At 40.3% G+C, this 20,627-nt stretch overlaps 2 protein-coding genes across 2 annotated transcripts in view; both read left to right on the forward strand.

Annotated features, from left to right (window-relative positions):
• Positions 1-18,974, forward strand: part of mgat4a (alpha-1,3-mannosyl-glycoprotein 4-beta-N-acetylglucosaminyltransferase A) — a 31,274-nt gene extending 12,300 nt beyond the window's left edge. The window contains exons 2-16 of the mRNA XM_054615454.1: positions 2,908-3,075; positions 3,987-4,127; positions 9,444-9,577; positions 9,696-9,742; positions 10,540-10,653; positions 11,631-11,706; positions 12,337-12,451; positions 12,939-13,069; positions 13,154-13,261; positions 13,355-13,429; positions 13,832-13,950; positions 15,379-15,457; positions 15,793-15,853; positions 16,175-16,287; positions 16,420-18,974. Coding sequence (XP_054471429.1) covers positions 2,908-3,075; positions 3,987-4,127; positions 9,444-9,577; positions 9,696-9,742; positions 10,540-10,653; positions 11,631-11,706; positions 12,337-12,451; positions 12,939-13,069; positions 13,154-13,261; positions 13,355-13,429; positions 13,832-13,950; positions 15,379-15,457; positions 15,793-15,853; positions 16,175-16,287; positions 16,420-16,446 — 1,508 coding nt within the window. The 3' untranslated portion in view covers positions 16,447-18,974. The remainder of the gene's footprint in view (positions 1-2,907; positions 3,076-3,986; positions 4,128-9,443; positions 9,578-9,695; positions 9,743-10,539; positions 10,654-11,630; positions 11,707-12,336; positions 12,452-12,938; positions 13,070-13,153; positions 13,262-13,354; positions 13,430-13,831; positions 13,951-15,378; positions 15,458-15,792; positions 15,854-16,174; positions 16,288-16,419) is intronic.
• Positions 18,975-19,248: 274 nt separating this feature from the next.
• Positions 19,249-20,612, forward strand: LOC129104457 (cytochrome c oxidase assembly factor 5). Its single transcript, XM_054615151.1, has 3 exons — positions 19,249-19,470; positions 19,869-19,952; positions 20,218-20,612. The coding sequence occupies exons 1-3, from the start codon at positions 19,369-19,371 to the stop codon at positions 20,257-20,259; spliced, it is 228 nt and encodes a 75-aa protein (XP_054471126.1). The 5' UTR covers positions 19,249-19,368; the 3' UTR covers positions 20,260-20,612.
• The last annotated feature ends 15 nt before the right edge of the window (positions 20,613-20,627 follow it).

Here is a 20,627-nt window from a genome sequence, read left to right on the forward strand (position 1 = left end):
GGAATCAAGGATGACCCGTCCAGGCAAAATATCACCGCAGAGGAGGGGCAATAGGCACTGAGAAAAAACAAAAGTGCATATGCCAGGATGGATGTGCACAAAGTGTAGAAAGCTAGGCACCTATAGGATACTAAAAAAACATTGAAATGTGAAAACCTGCATGAAATTAAGAGGATGAGACGATGTTAGGAAAAGAGGTTGGATGCAAACGGAAGGAAGGAGAGGAGTGGGTTGTTCAGCTCTCCTCCTAGGCAAAGCACAGCCACTTAGCCCTTCCCCCACAACTCATGCTTCTAGAGAGCAGAGAAGAATGAGATTGTATAGATGTACTCCAGACCTCAGGTAATTGTTTAATGCATTTTGTGTACCCATTCAGTTGGCCAGCGGCTGTATACCAGTCAAGTAGGTTCCTCACTCTAAAAAAAATACATTTAATGTTGATGACTCTAGTTTTGTAAAGAAAACTCTTTGTTTGGTTTGGGAGTTATTGTGATTACCCCCTGCTTTAATGTCATAGGAAGCCCAACCCTTTGGACGGATAGAGCTCTAGACAAGGCAGGTAAAAAAATGTCACCGACTCACTCTGACTCACTCATGCCGGCATGCGTGAGTGCAGTCCTTCATATCAGCTGTACCTTTGACAAAGATCTAGGATCAGCTCTGTGAATGCCGAGAAGATATTTTACAGCCTTCACTGATGTGTCTTGTCACCATAACAACTACCAACAATCTCCATTTTCTCTTAAATTGGTGAACAGTTCAATGTCCGTTCCACTATTTCTGTGGGAGAAGCATTTCCTTGAAAGAAAATGTGATTATAACGCAATCTATTCAAAACGGCCATAGTTTCACCAACTAATACATCTGTGCAGGGGACACATATAGCCGAATACAAACCTTATCTGTTCTATGTATTTGATTTGCTGAGTGGGATTACAGTTTCATCTCAACAGGCCTGGAGTTTCTACAACAAAAGACTGATGGGAAGATGAAAGTCTGTTTTTAGTTTGAAGCTGCCCTTTTCGTGAGCTTTTGTCCACATGACAACATTTGCCTTTATGTCTTAGGAATCAACATTTTGGAGGAACAACATGGTTATGTGCGAAGGAGGGGCCAGGACAATAGCTCAGTCAGAGAGAGAGTGATGGAGAGGGGAAGATAAAGGGAGTCTGGGTTTTGTTGTTGTGAGGGGTTTTCCTAAAGGGCACAATAAATCTATCCGCAGAGGAAGATCAGAGACCTGCCAAACACGTAACCGCTCCTAACTCACATAAAGATACACACCCGAAATGTTCCTAATCTACCTCTACCCAGTCTGTAGTGCAAATATTGACACTTATGCTTTGTAGGCGCCTCAATGACCACGGCACGTGCTTTCTTGGCTTTAAATCATTTTTCATCATCTCCAAAAATAATAAATACTGTAATAAACTTTAGTTATATGGCACATTTCAAAAGATTAATAAGTAGCCTACTTAAACAACACCAAAGCAATACAATAGTCAGGTAAAAGACATACCTAAAAATAAAAAAAGTTTTTGTGTTGGCCGCTTTCACAAGCCAACATTTAGTCTGTTTTACTCTGGTGACTTCTGCAGTAGTCTGATGTTTGTTTGACATCTGGGCCAAAGACAACATACAGAATATGCTTAATATAGTCGACAAAAATAGTGACGTTTCTGAAGTAATTTGCAATAAACTGGAGGAGAAGGGATTTGTGGGCACAGTTAATATGTGGAGCCACAGTAGAAAAAAAAAAAAATTACTTTGGGCTGCTCCTTCGTAAATGCCCCTCAGCAAATAATTTTTTTTATTTGGTCGGCTTCGATTCTTGGTCTGCAAAACCCAAATCCAGACTAAATAGAAAACTCCTTCGTAAATGCCCCTCAGCAAATAATTTTTTTTATTTGGTCGGCTTCGATTCTTGGTCTGCAAAACCCAAATCCAGACTAAATAGAAAACAAACCAAAAGTATCAATTACACTCAGTATCGCACCAGCCAAACAGACTTTATAAATGCGCCCTAAAATAAGTAAATAAACAGACTCCCTGTACTGTATCTAGCGTATTTGATGCATCTATGATCTCAGCCCACCAACAGACCACAGCTTGTTCCCCTTTGCACAATTTTGCAACTGCTTCTTTGTACCACTCCAACCGCTAAACTTTGTTTCCTGATACAAGAGCACCAAGGGCAGGTTTACTGACATGTTTGCAGTTAACCGCTTGTAACTTCAAAAGAAATTTCCAGTAAAAAGAATAAACAACCACATAGCTGGTATTGCCGATAAATAGCTGCTCCTGTGCTGTATCATTATCGAGAAATCATCATATGATACTGTAGGTACTTTAGAAATTCTGGTCAGGAAATTGAAAAAGGAGCTCTGGCACTTCCCTCAGTAGCTTGTCTCAAAGTACTCTTCAGATCCAATGCACTTCTACCTCAAAGTGCTTCATGTAACCTGATCAGAAAAGGTCAGGTTAGGATGCTAGTGCTGAAAAAGAGGGCACGCTGCTCAGTCAACATTACGAGTAAAAAAACAACAACATGTATCCCAGTTAAAGTGGTTAGGTTTTGGTGTGGATCTGAATCCAGAAAGTAAAGAAACAATAGCATTACCATTGTGAAATAGGCAATGTTTGAAGACATCATCTTCTAAGGAATAATGACAACAACCTGGTAACTGTGAATCATGATTGTTGTTTTTGGCCCCCCCTCCCCATGTGGATATACTGTACATTTTTATTCCTGTTCTATCTTTATTTTGTTGTATAGTATGTGTATTTATTGTCTGTGTCTGTGGAGTTGAGCTGCTGCAACACTTGAATTTCCCCATGGGGATCAATAAAGGAATATAATAATAATAATAATAATAATCCTGCTGTGTTTTTTGTTTTTCCTCACAGAGAAGCTGATAGCATACCAGCGGGAGTTCCATGCCTTGAAAGAGCGCCTTCGTGTGGCCGAGCACAGGACGCTGCAGCGCTCGTCCGAGCTCAACAACATTCTTGAGCAGTTCAGACGTGCCATAGCCGAGACGAACAGCAGCAAAGATGCTCTCATAAACTTCTCAGGTAACCGACAAACACATAGGGAGACTTACTACTTCCAACTGAACTTTTACACTGTTTCAGAAAAATGTAGGTTTATCAGTCCTTAATGCGCAACAGGTGTCGAAGCATAGCATAGCTAATGGAGCGTTCCCTCTTGTACTGGCTCTGCATCACCTGTCGTATTGGTTAAATGCAGTGCTCTTGTAAAAAAAAAAAAAAAAACAACTGTAGAAAATTGTAATGCAGAAGGCAAAGAAAATACCTCGGGATTTCCCTTTTCTAAGAGCTAGCTCATTTCTAATGAAAATTAAAAAAAAAAAAATTCCATGGCCATTTTCTGATTGGCAGGATACTCACAGGCTTCTATTGTTAAAGCTTTCTCAGTCACATCTTAAGCCCACTGGGTTGACGCAGCATTCTACAAGTTTAATTCGGAAATTTGTTACAAAGCTTCTTTTGTAATGTTTCTGAATCTGACTTTATTTTTCTTTACAATTTATTTTTATTTTGAATTTATATTAAGGCATTTCCCCAAAAAATTTAGGCTTTACCTTTCTCATACGTCATGAACAAAGAAAGTTCAAATTTAAAAAATGAATTAGATCATATGATTTTGGCTTTTAATGCCTTCATGGAGTAGTACAAAACCTGAAGAGCCCCGCATAAGAGAAATCCAGTATGAACTGAACACCATGCAGTATTACATAAGTCACAAGCATAGACTGGAGCCAGCAGGTAGACATTTCATCGTAAAGAAGTTTGAATTTCTGCTGTGTAGTTAAATATTTTACTTGTAACAGCATCACTGATATACCAGAGCACATTGACAGGTGGTGCTTTAAAAGTCAGCATAATTTCACTCCTGTCATCATTTAATGAAACTGAGAAGAGGACACTTCTAATTGAATTCTTTTCAATGTGCCTGCTTTCAGATGAGACACAGAAACTACTGAAGGAGCTGGCAAATAGGAAGCCTCTCCAGGTGCCAAATATCTACCACCACCTGCCTCACCTTCTCAACAATGAGGGCAGCCTGCATCCTGCCGTGCAGGTTGGTCTCGGCCGCACAGGAGGTGAGACACACACACACACACACACACACACACACACACACACACACACACACACACACACACACACACACACACACACACACACAGCAAATTCATTCCAACAGTAACTTTCCTGATTAATGAGGCTCTTCCTCCAGAATATGCAATCTACACAAACACGGTAACGCCTCCAGAGATCCTCACTACACCAGGGAGAGAGTCAAGTCTCAACAAGTTTTCAGTCGGTGACTTGTTCACAACAAGTCCGACTGGACTGAGCTTTGCAATAGGATCATTCTGGAGAAGATTATGTAGGGTGTACGTTCCGATTTACATCAGAAGTTATGTCATGTATTACATCAGAAGTTTGTGTTATTGTTCCTGAGCGTTGCACTTTAACTTTTTGTGCTGTACAAAAAAAGTTTACATTAGAAAACACTCCATCACTATGTAGTTTCCTTCAATGAAGACACTCAAAACCTAAAATGAAAAGCTCACAAAGGTGTAACACAACACGTCCTTTCAAAGCTGCAGTCTGTCATTAGCCTCTTCCAAAGCAATTATTTCTCTCTTTTCTATTAATTCCCACTGTCAGCAGCACCATTTGTTATTTTTAAATGCTTTTTCCATTCCTTGACCTCTGCTATATCGAGTTCTCTCTAAGAGGATTACTTATATTGAATTGCGAGTGTGATAGGAGGAGTGAATTTTGGGCGCAAGTGTAGGGGCTGAAGAGCTCAAGTGGTGTTTCGACATTCCTAATGTCAATGACCAAAGGAAAGAACAGAGGTGGCCCCAGAGAAATTGGAGGAAAGGAAGGAGGGACATGTCCAAAACAAATAGGAGTTTCTTGTCACTGACCAAAAGCTTGTTTGATAAATGAATGCAAGTTAATCCTGAAACAAACACAAAAACATGCAACACTATGACGGGTGAGTAGGTATTTGTCACCTTTAGGACACTTTTAGAATTTCTGTAGAGAGAGTCTAGCTACTGAGAATGCAAAGTTTGTTGCTGCCTACTGTTTTTTTCTCTCTAGCTTCCCAACCTAAAACACTATCAGTGGTTTTCACTGGAATGCAAAACCAAGCTAGCGATACTGCTACTGGGAAGTGACTTTGGATCTCTGCGGTGGATAAGCCTCTCTTTCTTTCTATCGCTAATTGTTCTTCTTAGTCTACCTCTGTATCTTTCATTTTTTACTTTGCCCCTTGTTTTTCTCTACTGGTCTAAGCATATCTGACATTGGGATATTTATAGCTGTGAAAATTAGGACATCATCTCAGTTAAGAATGAACAAGGATTTTGTGTTCAGAGAACCCCTGAGACCGAGTGGTTGGAGTAGGGTCTGACTGGAGCCCCTTTTAGACAGAAACCAACAAAAGAGAATTATTGTAAATTCTTGCTTGTTCCGAACACACATATGGCCTTTAGCAAACCAACCAGCTTGCCAACTCATGCCCTTTTGCACACAGTCAGTACTTGCTGTTGCCAAGCAGCGCCAACATTTCCACACAGTGACCAGCTATTTAACATGTCACAAGCTACAGTTGAAGATCTCTTTTCTCCCCAATTTGGAATTCTCCCTGCTGTAGGGGCTGCTACTCTTGAGTTGTTCAGAGAATGTAGACCAGGGGACAGCAACATTTCTGATAGGATTTTCCATTATTTAAATATCTTGTTAACCATCTTGCCATATCAACATTAATGTTAACATGATGTTTAATTATGACAACACATCAAAGTATAAAAAAATTCCTCCCATAATCAGGACATTGAAATTATATATGAGAGAACTCTACAAGAAGGCTGCAATCTTTATGAAAACATCCAAAGCTGAGTTCAAATCATTAACCCTATCAACCTTCCACCAATCTTGTTTAGCAGCAATAAATGAAACAAACCTCAGGAGAGGGCAACAAGTACCAATCAGTGGTCTTTGTGGAATGTGGTCCGCGCAATACATTAACATGAACTTTATCTTTGCATATTCGATGATTCTTTCTTTGCTGGTTAACCATTATTATAGTTCTTGCCTCTGATATCTTCCTTGTACGTCATCAGTGGAGGGTTCAATATGGCATAGAAACCTTTGCTTCTGTTGATTACTCATTCAGTTTAAAGGGTAGAAGTTGTAATCTCAGCTCATTAATCATCACAATGTAATGAGGAAGTTCTAATTTGAAACTAATTACAACTCTGTATGCTTTGTAACACACCCATACCCTTTGTAAACCAATGATCCCTGTTTCCTAACACCGGGCTTTGCTATAATCTTATAACTTGTATATCAATCCTCACCCTTCGTGGAGACTTTTGTGGGCTAAAATGAATCAGCAAACGCAACCCAAGGCTTTCATCCATCACTGATTTCCCTTGAATTTCAAAAAAACAACACCTCCTTCTTGTTTCAGTGTGGGCCCTGGTTGGCTGGATGCATCGCTTTAATGCTACATTGAGGAAAATAAATAGGAGATGGCTCTATTTTCCAGCTGCAAGCAGTTACGCATTGCAAAGCGTGATGCATTCACCTGCCAATGTGTTCACGCAGGGTGACAAAGAGATTGGTATATAATGATCAGGTTCGTTGTTTCACCCATGTCTGAGAGGTGGGCATTTTAAAATGCTTGTCAGGCAATCTGCATGTGCCAACTCTGTCTATATTCAGTATTCACCTACAGGCTGTGAATTTCTGCATATCATTGGTTAAGGAGTATTGCTTTTTCTGCAAATGTCACCTCTATACGTCACTGGTTGGATGATTCAACCCATATAATGGGGAGTAGGATTTATGATGGCTCTTTTACCAGGCCCCATGTGTTGGAGATTCACTTTATTTAACGAACCTCTAAAGTAACAAGATACTATAAATTTAGCATGTGAGAGACGTGACCATTTTACATAAAATGAAAGGATTTCTAAGATGTGATGCTGATCCACTCAGGGTGTGGATTGTGTACACACACACACACACACACACACACACACACACACACACACACACACACACACACACACACACACACACACACACACACACACACACACACACACACACACACACACACACACAGTGTCCGTCTGGTTTTGTAAGAACATGAAAGCTTAACCACACCAGCCAGAGAGTTTTAGCAATCTTTAGAGCAATGGCCAGAAAAAGGCACAAAATAATAAGAAAAGAGAAAAAACAGGCAGAGGGAAAGGTGTCTCAGCCACATACTTCTGTAGGGTTAATGTAATATCAAAAGCAAACACATTTTACTGTGTAGATACAAACAAACAAACTCATCAATTTTTGTTGTTTCTCATAAGAATAATCCATATACATATATGCCACTAAAACCACACCTATATATGTTTTAGTTCAATTTATGATTGTATTATTCATTATGCTTCATTTATATCTACTAAAATTCATTGACTAAATGAATAAAATATGTTCTCTCTAAATGTAACCAATGTTTTAAAACAAAGGATTTTTGTTAAAATTAAAATTTAGACTACTCATACATAATTAGTTTTAATAAGTTTAATAGGTTATTTTTTTTATTTTTTTTAAATTGAGTGTTATTTGCTTAGAATATACACTGTAAGCAATGAGCCAGTGGTGTCACTTCCTTGAAACTAACCCTAAATAATGTTTAACTATGGTTGCTAATCAGGAAGACATTCACATGCTATGTTTAAGCCAATGACGAAGCGTACATTTTTCTGGATTATTACAAACATGGCTCCTTTATGTGTATCGCATTCCGAATCATCTCTTTTCACTGATGTGACAGGGAAGCGAACAGTAACGGTGTTGGAGTCGGTCCTCCTCACGCCGCACTTCATTCACCGTCTGCCACCTTCCCTTATTCTGTCACTGTCGGTCTCTTCTCCTTCCTCCCACATTCTCCTTTCATCCTCGACCTACTTTCCTGGTGGTGGTGGGTGTCGCTCGCTTTACGACACGGAGCTTAGTGCGAGAAACACAAAGCCAAACTGGGACAGATTCTCCACGCCGCACAGATCACTCTTAGCACTTTCTCGAGTGTTCTGCTCACTCATTCTGCACCTTGAGTTTGTTTTGTTGAGGCCCCTCGTGGCCCCTACACCAGCTCAGTAAGCATGCTCCCCCTTTTAAACTCTGAAGCACACAAACACACACATGGAGGCATTAGACCCCAGACCATTTATCTCACAACTATAACTCTTCCTTAAGAGCAATATGTCGGTAACCTCCATTAATACATAACTTCTCTTGAAAATTATTGCGCATTTTATGCAAAACATTATGCAAAACCACCTTCTGTTTTTTGAATTCAGTAAAGAGCTGGTTTACCACACATAGAGGAAGAGAAAGCTAAACAGGCTCGTAGTCAATTCCATGCTGCTGCTTTGACTTATTTTTAGCTGGAAGAAAACACTGATTTATTGTCAGAATATGGTTCTGTGGCAGCAGTGCCAACTAGATGTACACTCTCTGCTGTGTCATTCCCTAGTGAGAGTGATCATTGTATCCTAGTGAGTAAAATGAACTGCTTTTATGTCTGCAACAGTCTCCCTACTCTAAATCAGAGGCTGTCTGTTTCTCCTCAACCACAGATGACAATGGCCACTTTCTTTTCCTCTCCCTTCATTGCTTACTGTTGCCTGATCAGCTTCATATATGAGATCAGTTGGTTTTGCTGACATGATTTATTGTTTAGTTGACTGACAAAATAATTCATGATCATTATGGTTGATTTAATGGATTGATTAATCGCTTGGTATCAAGTAATTAAACATCAGCTTTTTCCAGCTTCTCACAGTGCAACACAATTTAATAACTTTTTGGTGTTTTTATAGATAAGAATTACGATTTAGATTGGCCAGACCCTCTCTGAAACTGACCAGGTTGGCCCTCTAGTTTCTTCTTCTCGTTGCCGTTGGCCTTTGCCTGTCTGGCTTTTTACTTTTACGTTTACTTTGCTGGTTGATCAAGCTCATAAAGTAATGTAGCAATGCATTGCAGATCTCTAGATCTGAAGTCCAAACATTATTGGCTTTTTGTGGTGATGCAGTGACTCTCTATTCAAGTTCTAAATGGAAATGTATGTTTTGGACTTGATTGCTTTACCAACATGGTGTGAGATTGTAGTTTAAAAACACTTTTAGTGCATATTTCAAACTATCAGTCATCCTTCTCACTGCCATTTGTCAGTTCAGGCATGTATTTCTGTTATTTTGGATTTTGGCCAATGTAATTAGACATTGTCTAACGAGCAAATATTATTTGGTTTGGGTTCCACTCGATTAAATCGCCACCTCTGCAGCCTTTGGAACTTCCTGGTCTCACCTCAGACTTTTTTTCAGTTACCATGGTGATGGGGATCCCCACAGTGAAGCGGAAGGTGAAGTCTTATCTGTCAGAGACGCTGCGTTCGCTAATAGACAAGCTGTCACCAGAAGAGAAGCTCGACTGCGTCATTATTGTATACGTTGGGGAGGTGAGATATTATATCTGTACAGCATGAGTCATAGCATGATGCTTCTCCACAAAGAAGTAAAAAATGATGCGAAAAAGGTCTGTGTGTCTGATGTGTTTTCCTCGTTTTGTCTCCGCAGACTGACGTGGAATACGTTCACAGCGTGGTTGCTGGCCTGGAAAAAGAGTGAGTACACTTCTACAAGTAATATTGGGTGTCAACATCTGTGCTTAAACCGTGCATTCATCCCGTCCAGGATCCATCGATATTTTCTCACCTGAATTTGTGTGTACTTTACGAACAAGCTTGCCCTCACAGCATGTGTTTGCAATAAATTTAGGAAGGCCCTGCTGACTTGGAAAATAAAAACACCTTTTAACTAAATACATAGCATATTAATATTGCATTTGTTAAAAAAGGGCTTTGATAGACAGCAATATTTAAAACTGGTAATTTACTAATGCATTAGATAAATGTATAAAATAAACATCATATTGACGTCCATTAATCCTCCTAAATTATTGTCACGAATAAAACGTATCACTAAAAGAGTGTCTCAGTTAGTGTTCATTTAGAAATGTGATTGTTTTGTTTTTTATTGACATGGCCTTTAATGATCTGCTGCTCCCACAGATTTCTAGTGCCACAAAATTGCAACGATGTAGGCATTGTTAATTGGTAGCCTACTGGTTAATTGGTAGCCTATTAACAGCCAGGGGGGCATGTAAATGATTCGAATTTACCTCCAAGCAGGTCTTAACACGGCATATCTAGCCTTAATGGTAGATATACAAGCCTCATCTATTATTTTATCATCCTCATCAACACATGGTGACATTGCATGCACACTTCTATGAGCGTAAATTAAGATAATTTCTCCACACATATTAATGAATGAAGCCTATTGTGACTTAGTGAGAGTGGAAGATAGAAAAGTGTGTGTTTGTGTGTTTCACCGTATCAACATTATCATCTTTCTTCAGGTTTTCTACAGAACTGAATTCAGGCTTGTTGGAGGTGATCTCCCCGCCAGCCGCCTATTACCCCGAACTTGCCAACCTCAAAGAGACTTTTGGGGACTCCAAAGAGAGAGTCAAGTAAGCCATTCGCGTAGCCAAGACATCTGTGTTTTCTGAATGTGCACTGCTCTGACATCCAATTAGGAAAACAATGTGATAGAAATCATTATGGTAATTGTGGAGGAACCAGACCTGAGATAAACGAAATGAAGGAGAGCTCTGTAACAGTAAGAGGATGAGTCAGGGGGAAAGTGGGAGGGAGTGAAACGAGCGAGAGCTTTTAGGTAGGCTGCCTAGGTACTTCGTATTCCACAGGCATTTCTCAAAGTCAGATCAAGGTCATCAGCAGCAGCACCCTCTATCTCTATCTCTTTGTGGTGCTCCCTCTAATTATTCTCTGTACTTATCTTCTCTTTATAGTCCGCTAACAACTGGCTTCATTAGAAATCTGTTTATTGTGCATTTTGTGCATACTACTTACAGTACATACTCTGATAATACCCTTTAGGTACTGAAGAGTATGGGTTGTACATAGCATATATATACACACACACACACACACACACACACACACACACACACACACACACACACACACACACACACACACACACACACACACACACACACACACACACACACAGCAAAACTCTGCAACATTCAACCACCTGGCTGAGTGTAAGTGCATGTGCATCAATGCCCTCATATCTATGGTGTCTGTTCACCTGAGTGTTACATTTGTGTGTGTTAGTGTATGTGTGCCACCTTCAACACCTGCACCCTGGAAGCATCACACCTGCAGCCTGCGGTGAACAGCCATGAGTCAGACTGCAACAAGGGCAGATCATTCAGATCAAACAATTAGTGTGACAGCATCGGTTTATAAATTATTCAAATAAAGCCTGTTGTTCAGTGTACCTGGGAGTACCTGATTTGCACAGTTGAGCTTTGTGCATGTGAAGCAGTGTGAAACTTTTTCAAATACAGTGACGTAATTTCACTTTTCATTCACGTATCATGTTAATATGCGTGTCAATGACTTCTTCCTTTTTTAGATGGCGAACCAAGCAGAATCTGGATTATTCCTTCCTCATGATGTATGCTGTGAGCAAAGGAGTTTATTATGTCCAGGTATGTCCTTAAATAGATAAATGAATAAAATGAATGTTTCCATAGCAACTTGTTGGAGTGCATTTTGAGAGGGCTCAGTTACTCATGCGTGTCAGTGTCGGCGTGAAAGCTGCCAGTATGAAAGCCTGTTACCAGGCAAAAGCTGGCTTGCTTTTTAGTTTGGAGCATGTCATACCAAATCAAAACATGGCGAGTACATCATCACAGCCAGTGTTTTCATCAGACTTGGGCCAGTTTCACTTATTCTTCGGCTAATCCTCTTAGACTTCTACAGCTCTTATCTGTCCTCTTATATAAACTAGGCGTCCAATTTGGGAATGTTTATTTAAATGTTTACTCAGCCGATTTGAATCGCTAACACCAGCCATTCAAGGTTTCGTTTCACTGGGTTTGTTAATCAACCATCTGTATGTCCTTTCCATTCTTTGCTCTCGCCTGATTGAAGAGGTCTGTCTGACATCTACTGCTACTCTAGTTTAATGTAGCGACATAGAAGTGTTTCTTAGCTCAGTTCAGAGTGTAGTATCCTAGTGAACGTAGAGGAGTCTCCCACTGCTTCTCACCCTCTCCATCAACGTCCTCTACTCTTAAAGTATTTTCTCCTGTCTATCTGTGCCTCCGTTCCGTCAGCTGGAGGATGACATTGTGGCCAAGCCCAACTACTTTGCCACTATGAAGAACTTTGCCCTGCAGCTCTCGTCAGAGGACTGGATGATCCTGGAGTTCTCTCAGCTGGGCTTCATCGGTACGATACATTAAGCATGGGATTAATACTTGGTGTCCGCTGGGGGTCTGTCGATTGCTGCAAAATCTGCCAAGCCAAACCGTGGCATTCATTGCTAAACGGTCTCGCAAAAGTGATTATCAACACATTCTCCTAACTCAGGATTTTTCTCAAATCCACTTGGCAAAGCATTCACAAGCTGTAAGACTTGTTGGATTTATGATAAACAGTGAAATGCACCAATTATGGAGCCAGTAAAGAAAAGGATGGAAATTATATTGATCGGCATAGAAATTGGGTCATTGTAAAGCACTATGATTTGGCAGGGAAAAGCAAATCCAATTTAAGCACATCACTACAATATGTAAATGAGGTATATTTTTAGTCCACGCAAGACAATAAATAAAAAATCTTTGTCTTTGTCCAGAGTAATGGTTTAATTATCTCGAATGCCTCTGTGCAGAACCATTGGATGTCCATAAACCCCCTGATTCTCTCTTTCCTGCAGGAAAAATGTTCCAGGCTCCGGACTTAAACCTCATTGTTGAATTCATCTTCATGTTCTACAAGGAGAAGCCCATCGATTGGCTGCTGGACCATATTCTCTGGGTCAAAGTCTGCAATCCTGAGAAAGATGCGGTATGCACTGTGACTACTATATAGATGTGAGTGTCATTATTAGGGGAGTATGCGTCATCATTCCTCCGTTGTCCTTTTCCAAAGAAACACTGCGAGCGTCAGAAGTCCAGCCTACGTGTGCGGTTCAGACCCTCCTTGTTTCAACACGTGGGACTCCATTCTTCGCTTGCTGGAAAGATCCAAAAACTCACAGTCAGTCTCACACACTCAGTGATTTATGTGCAGAAATAGTAGAGGCTACTTCCTGTGTAGAAATGTTGATTTCCCCTGTGTCGGTTACTGTAGGACAAGGACTTCCTGAAGCCACTGCTCCACAAGATGCATGTCAACCCCCCAGCTGAGGTTTCCACTTCCGTGAAGGTATCATGCAATGGCTTCGCTTTAAAAAAATATAATCTCTTTACTTTGCAGCTAGTTATCTACAGTTTTAATCTGCTGTGTTGAGGAATTGTATGCACACATTTAAACCAATATATAAAAAATGGACTAAACGCAAAGATATTCCTCTCGTCAACAAATGTATCTGTGTTTTTTAATTACATGTAAACATGGACTTGCTGCACCGACTATATCTCTGTGTTGTTTTCCTCGTATTGTATTTATTTATTATTTCTATGTGAAATGGACCTATGTGTCTGTTGAATTTATATAGTCTAATTCCTTAAAACAATTATAAAAGCGAAATTATTCAATGTAATAACCCCCAACTTCAAAATCAATCATCAAGGTGGAACAAAACATGTATTTGTTTGTGTTACACAGGTGTATCAGGGTCACACGCTAGAGAAGACATACCTAGGGGAGGACTTCTTCTGGGCCATCACACCTACTGCAGGAGACTACATCCTCTTCAAATTTGACCGACCTGTTAGCATAGAGAAGTATGTATGAAGGGCTTTATCTGACTGTGATATGTCTGTGTGCAGGGCTTCTTAACGCTTGCGTTCAAATAATATATTAAGAATGCAAATCATCATGACCAAAACATTTCCAGATAATGGGACATGCAAAAATCTAATCACTTCTTTTACCGCATGTTGCTCTTTAGTGAATCAGGTTTAGCTTTATTTTGTGTGTGCGTGCGTGTGTGCGTGCGTGTCTTCAGGGATCAGGCTGAGCTAATGAGAGTGCTCTAAAATAAGCATTCCCAGGCCAGCCTCCTACTCTCTGTGGAGCTGTGGTACAGTGGGAGAAAGTCAGTGAATATATAGAGAGCTGATAGCGAAATTGAAGGCCTGGATCAGAGCAGACCATGCTAGGGGTGTTAATATTTGGTTATGGGGAGATTAATTTTGTAGTTATGAATATATCCACTGCTCTCGTAAAGATAATGTTCTGTCAGTGAGATAAGTGTGTGAGACAGTCAGTCAGTCAGTCAGCAGGAAGTGGCAGTGGGTAGGAAGTGGCAGTGGGTAGGAAGTGGCAGTGGGTGGGAAGGGGCCTAACTAGTGTTACACTGTGTAACTCTGGAGTGTTTTAGCACCAATTTCACTGGTTCAAAGTCTAATCTAATCAGGCAGTTGGTCGGTAGATATAGAATGCTTTATGATCTGTCACTGTCTTTGTCTCTGGCTGGCATTCTTCCCCTGTCGCCTACTCCCCTGCTGTTTAAACAGTAACACAAGTAAATACGGTGCACCAGCGATCTGAAAACAACATTGTTTCAGATAAAGGGATTCAAAGTTGTTTCTTTTCTTTTGAATCTTTCCAACCTTGACCCCAAATCGAAAGGTGAAGCTCTTATTCCACACTGTGCGCGTGCTTTGTGAAACCAAATCATTCTCAATGAAATCTACTGAATCTACCGGATAAAATAGAAGATATACTGGAATTTATGTTCAAAGCCTGTAGCTATAACCTGAATATGAGATCTAAGAAGCATAAGCTTTGAAAATATTATCCCACTGACAGTTAACCCCTGATGACAAAAGGGCCGTGCACACTTTTGCAAACCCAATTTTTCCTTTCATAAACATAACTTGCCTGATTAACCTACTGCCCACAAGTGACTTGAATATTATAAGTCTTCATAAATCAAGGACCAAGCATAAAAACGATAATCTCACATTGAGCAGAGATGATTTATGCCAGATATATTAATAAACTAATTCCCACTGGCAGTCCCTGGGCAGATACACACAGATCAATAACCAAACACTTAACCGTTCATTTACATGCAACACCACCGCGGAGTTTCTATCACACTATGTAATGATGAGCTGTGTGGATCTGTGTGGCAGCTACTTTGGCGGCCGAGTGCAAAAATACTATAAATGAATATTAAAATGAAATCTTGATTTGATTGGCAGGTTCCTGTTTCGCAGTGGTAATCAAGAGCACCCGGGGGACAAGATTGAGAATACTACAGTGGAAATACTGCCTGTTTCGGTAGGGAAACACCCACACACATACACACACACACATGCGCACACAAACGCAGAGTATGTCACCCTTCTGTGGTGTGCTGTGCAAACGGTTTTGATTAAATTACATTGAGTGGTTGCTCTTAGGGACGTAGCATATTGATTATTGACAGGAATGCGAGTGTGACAGAATCGTTGGCTGTACCAGAGGCGATACATTCTGACATTGTGACTCACAATCCCTGTCCAGGCACAGATGCTAGCATCTGTTTAACCGCAGCTCAAATGACAAATCATTAACAATGTCGTTTGTCCCATGTTTTATTCTACTATCCATGTTTCACTGTGTTCATGTGTTAGGAACCTGGACTGCAGACCAAAGAGAAGTACAAGCGAACTGAAGACCGCTTTTACAGGATCGGTAAGTGGATTTGTGCAATATGTGCGCAAGCGCATACAGACACACTGATAGACAATGTACAAAAAGTTTGTTACATTTTTTCAATCACTGCCTTTTTTTCCAAATGTTATCTGGAGTTTTTCTGCTCTTCATGCAGACATTTTCTTGAAATTTTTTCTTGATTTTTTTTTTTTTTTGTTTCTTAGCTTTTTTGAAATGTAATGGTTGAATAAAGTAAAAAAATCTTCCAGCGAGTCAGTTAATGTTGCCATGTTATGCACCCTTGTTAAATATTGGCAATAATACTTCACATGTGCTGGGTGTTTGTGCTTAAACACACAGGTCAGTTTGAAAAAGGTGTGGCCGAAGGTGCTGTAGATCCTTCTTTCAATCCCATCATAGCGCTTCGGCTCTCTGTTCTCAAAGACTCAGCAGTGTGGGCCATCCTCAGTGAAGTAAGCCAGTCACCCCACCACACCTGTTCTTCTCCTGTCCAATCAAATGATAAAAAAACACTTTCTCCAGATTTATACTGCCTCGTGGTTTTTATCCAGTAACACATTTGCTGATCTGCTCTCCTCTTGCAGATACATATAAAACGGATAGCTGGCTGACTTTTCTGGAGCGGGCACATGAATCATGGCCCCTGGGGGACCAAAATCTCCTAGATTGCTTACGCAGGGTCTCTGGCACCTAGCAACCAGCAGTGAAGTCATGAGACCCCACTAGAGTTGCTCGTCTGAGCTTGTCTAAGGAACGCCACCTCTCTGTCCCCGCTGTTCCTAATGTGCTTTGTTTAGCTTCTCATCGGTCGATTTCTCCATTTCTTTCTGCATCTGACCCTCACTCTCGTGCTCTTAATCATTTGTGAGAATGTGAATACTACTGTCGTAAAGAACAACCTTGCAGTGTGTCAAGACATCTGTTCCCAGCTCCGGCGCTCAAAGTGACTGTGTTGTTCAGCAGCTTTGAGCACAATCAGAAAAACGCTTGGATGAATGAGGACAAATCATCACATCTGGGGAGAACCAGTCACCTGCCAGATCCTCCTCCTGTTACTCAATGCTGCCACCTTTCGGGCAAGCTGGGGCATTGCACTGTCACTAGCGCCTCAGCAAAAGCCCACGCTGATCGAGAATGTCGTCATCACTAATGGCCAGTTGCTCTCTGTTCTCGACAGAAGTGACAGAGATCTAGATCAACACCAGCCCAAACAACAATGTTTCCCTCACTCCCAGAGTATTGTCAGCCACACTCAAATACTCCACTTGTCCTGAAAAATTAACTCAGGATGAGCGTACTGTTCCAAAACCCTGCCTGTAGCCAGTCAGTAACAACTTTGACCAGACTGTAGGCCAGATTCCATGGTAACTACCCCAATATGTCAAGAGAAGTACCATGACACCATATCTATCTCACCTCCTGTCTGACAGGCTGTGTATGACCTCAGTGTCCATTTATAGTAAACCAATCAGACATTGCCTTGGCGTCATTCTCCTGAAAGAATATATTGTTATATTGATAGTTATTACAGCTTTGACGATCTATGAAGGTGACTTAATTTATTTGAAATAAATCTTTAATTTGTACAAGAGGTAAAATATATTTTTATTCTATTAAGAGATGTTTATGGTAGTTCAGAGTCTGTTTTATTTGTCTACTGTTTATTTTTCTTTTCTAAATCACTATTGTACATTTTCTTTTAAATACTGCAGCTACTTGCCAAGTTTATTTTGTCTGCTGGTGCAAGTAGCTTGGTTCACTCTGTACCAGTTTCTTTTCACTTGAAGCTATACTTTACAACTAAAACGATTCATTTTTTCTTCTTAAAGTCTGAATGGTAGGAGAGTGGTGAATAGAGTTTGTTGAAGAAGTTGTGGGTCAAAATTGGAAAAAATGTGCCTTATATCCAGGTCCCTTGAAATTGTCTCAGCAACATTATTCCAATCTCTCGCTCTTGCCTACACTTTGATTGCTGGACATACTAATAATTTTAAAATAACACCGTGTCCAATTAGTGATTGGAAGTTTAGAACAATATTTCTGTGCTACGCCAAGTGAAAGTGATAAAAAGAGAGGGAGGGTTTTGTACCAGATTACCGTCTGAAACAGCATGATTTGCACTGCTTTTTCACTGTTTTTTTGGGGGTTTTTTTATCACCACATGCTTCACCATTGTACTTAAATTTGACATCCCATAGAAGATGCTCATTTCACTGACTCCTTCAGATCTACATAACAATCTTTTGTCTAATCGAGTTTCTGTTTTGTCATTGGACAAAATACTATGACTACTGATTATTGCAGAGTGCAGCTTTTGTTGTATGATAAGGCTGTGGTAATGTAGTATTTTCACTGATTGCAAATATTTAAATAAGCAATGAGAATTATCTGTCTTTCTTTCTCATTACTCTCTCTCTCTCCTGCCTCATCTAATAGGTTATTGAAATTCACTTGACACGTTTTGTGTTCGTGTGTGTGGCCAATGTTTTGAGTGGAAGCAATTTAAATGAAACTTTACTGATTTTACATCTTAGTTGTTTATTAAAGGGGGTAGTGAAGTGCCTTTTGGTGGAATAGATATACAAATAAGACATTTTTTGCTAATCATGTTCTCGTGCATGATACATTTTTAGTAGTTTATAAAAAATGTTCTTTAGTCAGAGCAGGCCCCTCCACCCCCTTATCAAACCATCCGTGCTAGAGCTGTACTCAAGAAAACTGATTTAAACCTGAAATCTTGATCGCCGCCTCTTCATCAAGTTATTTTTTTAAATGGTGAGAGGTTGAGAGCAAGCCACCTAAATGGTGGAACATGTTTTTAAAGGGGAAAGACACTTTATGTACTGCTAAGAGGATTGGCTTCTCCCTCTTGTCCTGTATCCACATACAGACAGGAACTGAATGCATGATAACAGCATGAACAGTCATGAATCTCCCTCTGATTCCCCCCCTACTGTATTAGTGGAAACTGGACTGGGGACAAAAAAAAGAAAGGAACTCTTCCCTTGATCGACAACCCTAAACACCCATCAGTTCATGTGCCTTCATCATGTACATGTGTATGTCTGCCTTTGATGTTTTTGACATAATTTTTCATGGGCATCTTTGAAATAAATGATAAAAGTTCTTGGAAGCCATAGCCATTTTCTGTGTTGTGATTTTGTTCTTCTTGCATTACTCATGCATTACTCATTTTGCATCACCAGGTTTGATTCAGGCACAGCTGTACTGTAACGGGTGGAAAGCAAAGTAAATCTATTGCAAACATGACCAAAAGATCCATTTAACATAGTTTTTTTGTTTTACTTTTCACAATTAGATAATGTTGTTTACGTAAACAAAAACCTGCACGGAGAAAAAGCAAAACTACAAACCTTCCCAGCATGCATTTCTCTGCGCCAGTGTTCTTCCGTTTTCCCATCATGCAGTTTCACAAACATGGCGGCCGAGAGCTTTCATAACATTGATGTTACTTTTATCCACTTGTGAATCCATAAATAAGTGAATATTTGTGTTAAAGTGGATTCTGCACAATGCCGAAATACTACGAGGACAAAGAGGAAGACAGCAGGGCCTGCGCCGGCATCAGAGAGGACTTCAAGGCGTGTCTCCTCCAGCACGACTGTGTGCTAAAGGTAAGTCACCGTCCTCTGCTCACAGAAACAGTCACCTTTAAGCCCCCTAAACTGAACCGTAACCCCAACCAGTCACCGCTGTAACTAATACATACTAGATACAATGTTAACTGTTACGCTCATCGGCTTGATGTGAGACGCTGTGCAATACGGTGTCACCTTTACACAACTAAAGATCATTAAAGTGACACTAAGCTAAGTTACTGCTGTGTCACTGTCTTAACATCTCACACCATCAGATACATTTAAAACTTAGATTTAAATGCTGTTCAGTGTTAAACCTTAACAGAAATAAATCTGATTTAGATATCAGGTTTTAATGATATTTGTGGGAGAGAATGCACATTTTGCTCATGGGAAGTGCCCATTGTATTGTGACTGGTTTCTTCATTTTTCAGGAGGGGAAGATGCCCAGTGAGTGTTTGAAGGAAGGCCACTGCAAAGCCCTGCAGACATCCTTCTTTGAGTGCAAAAGGTCAATGGTAAGTCAGCTGTAATAACATTGTGTGAAACAAGGAACCGGTGGTAGGTGGAAGAATAGAGTACAGCGAATGTTTCATCTTCCTCTTTCCAGATGTGTTTGTATGCTGTGTTTTCCCACGGCGACCGGAAGCACAACGAAACAGAAATTAAATTGAAAGCAAATGCCTGATACTGTTTACACTAAATTCTGTCTTGCACAAAGATAACTTGACTCCTGCGTTTATCTGTGGTGCACACTCACCGATGTCTGTCCTCTTTTGACAGCTGGACACAAGGTCGAGATTCAGAGGAAGAAAAGGATATTGAGGAACCGTCTGATTCAGCCATGCGGTCGAGTGAATACTGGATGAGCAAGTGTTAATACATCTAATTATTTAAATCACTCATCAGCACTGCTCACAGGTCAGTGCAGCTTCACGAGCTCATCTGAAGCACGTTTCAAGAAAGTGGTTAGCGAAGGACTGCCAAATGTTTAAGGAACAATGCACACCAAATGATGACCAATTCAGCAGCAACATGTAGTGCTGAAAACCCTGGAGCCGTCAGCTTTTTCTTTGGATGAACGAGTGTGTGTGTGTGTGTTGTGCTATGAGAAACAATGAATAAAATGTAAAGAGTTTATTACAATTTTAGTGAAGTGCTGTTATTAAAAAAAACACATCTGACTGAGACAC

The sequence above is a fragment of the Anoplopoma fimbria genome, chromosome 16 (genome assembly GCF_027596085.1).
Source record: "Anoplopoma fimbria isolate UVic2021 breed Golden Eagle Sablefish chromosome 16, Afim_UVic_2022, whole genome shotgun sequence".
NCBI lineage: Eukaryota > Metazoa > Chordata > Actinopteri > Perciformes > Anoplopomatidae > Anoplopoma > Anoplopoma fimbria.

Bases quoted from the DNA above. Each gene is read 5' to 3' on its own strand.
- LOC129104457 (XM_054615151.1), top strand. From the start codon at position 19,369: ATGCCGAAATACTACGAGGACAAAGAGGAAGACAGCAGGGCCTGCGCC. The intron at 19,471-19,868 runs GTAAGTCACCGT...TTCATTTTTCAG, and splicing joins AGCACGACTGTGTGCTAAAG to GAGGGGAAGATGCCCAGTGA. The intron at 19,953-20,217 runs GTAAGTCAGCTG...CTCTTTTGACAG, and splicing joins TTGAGTGCAAAAGGTCAATG to CTGGACACAAGGTCGAGATT.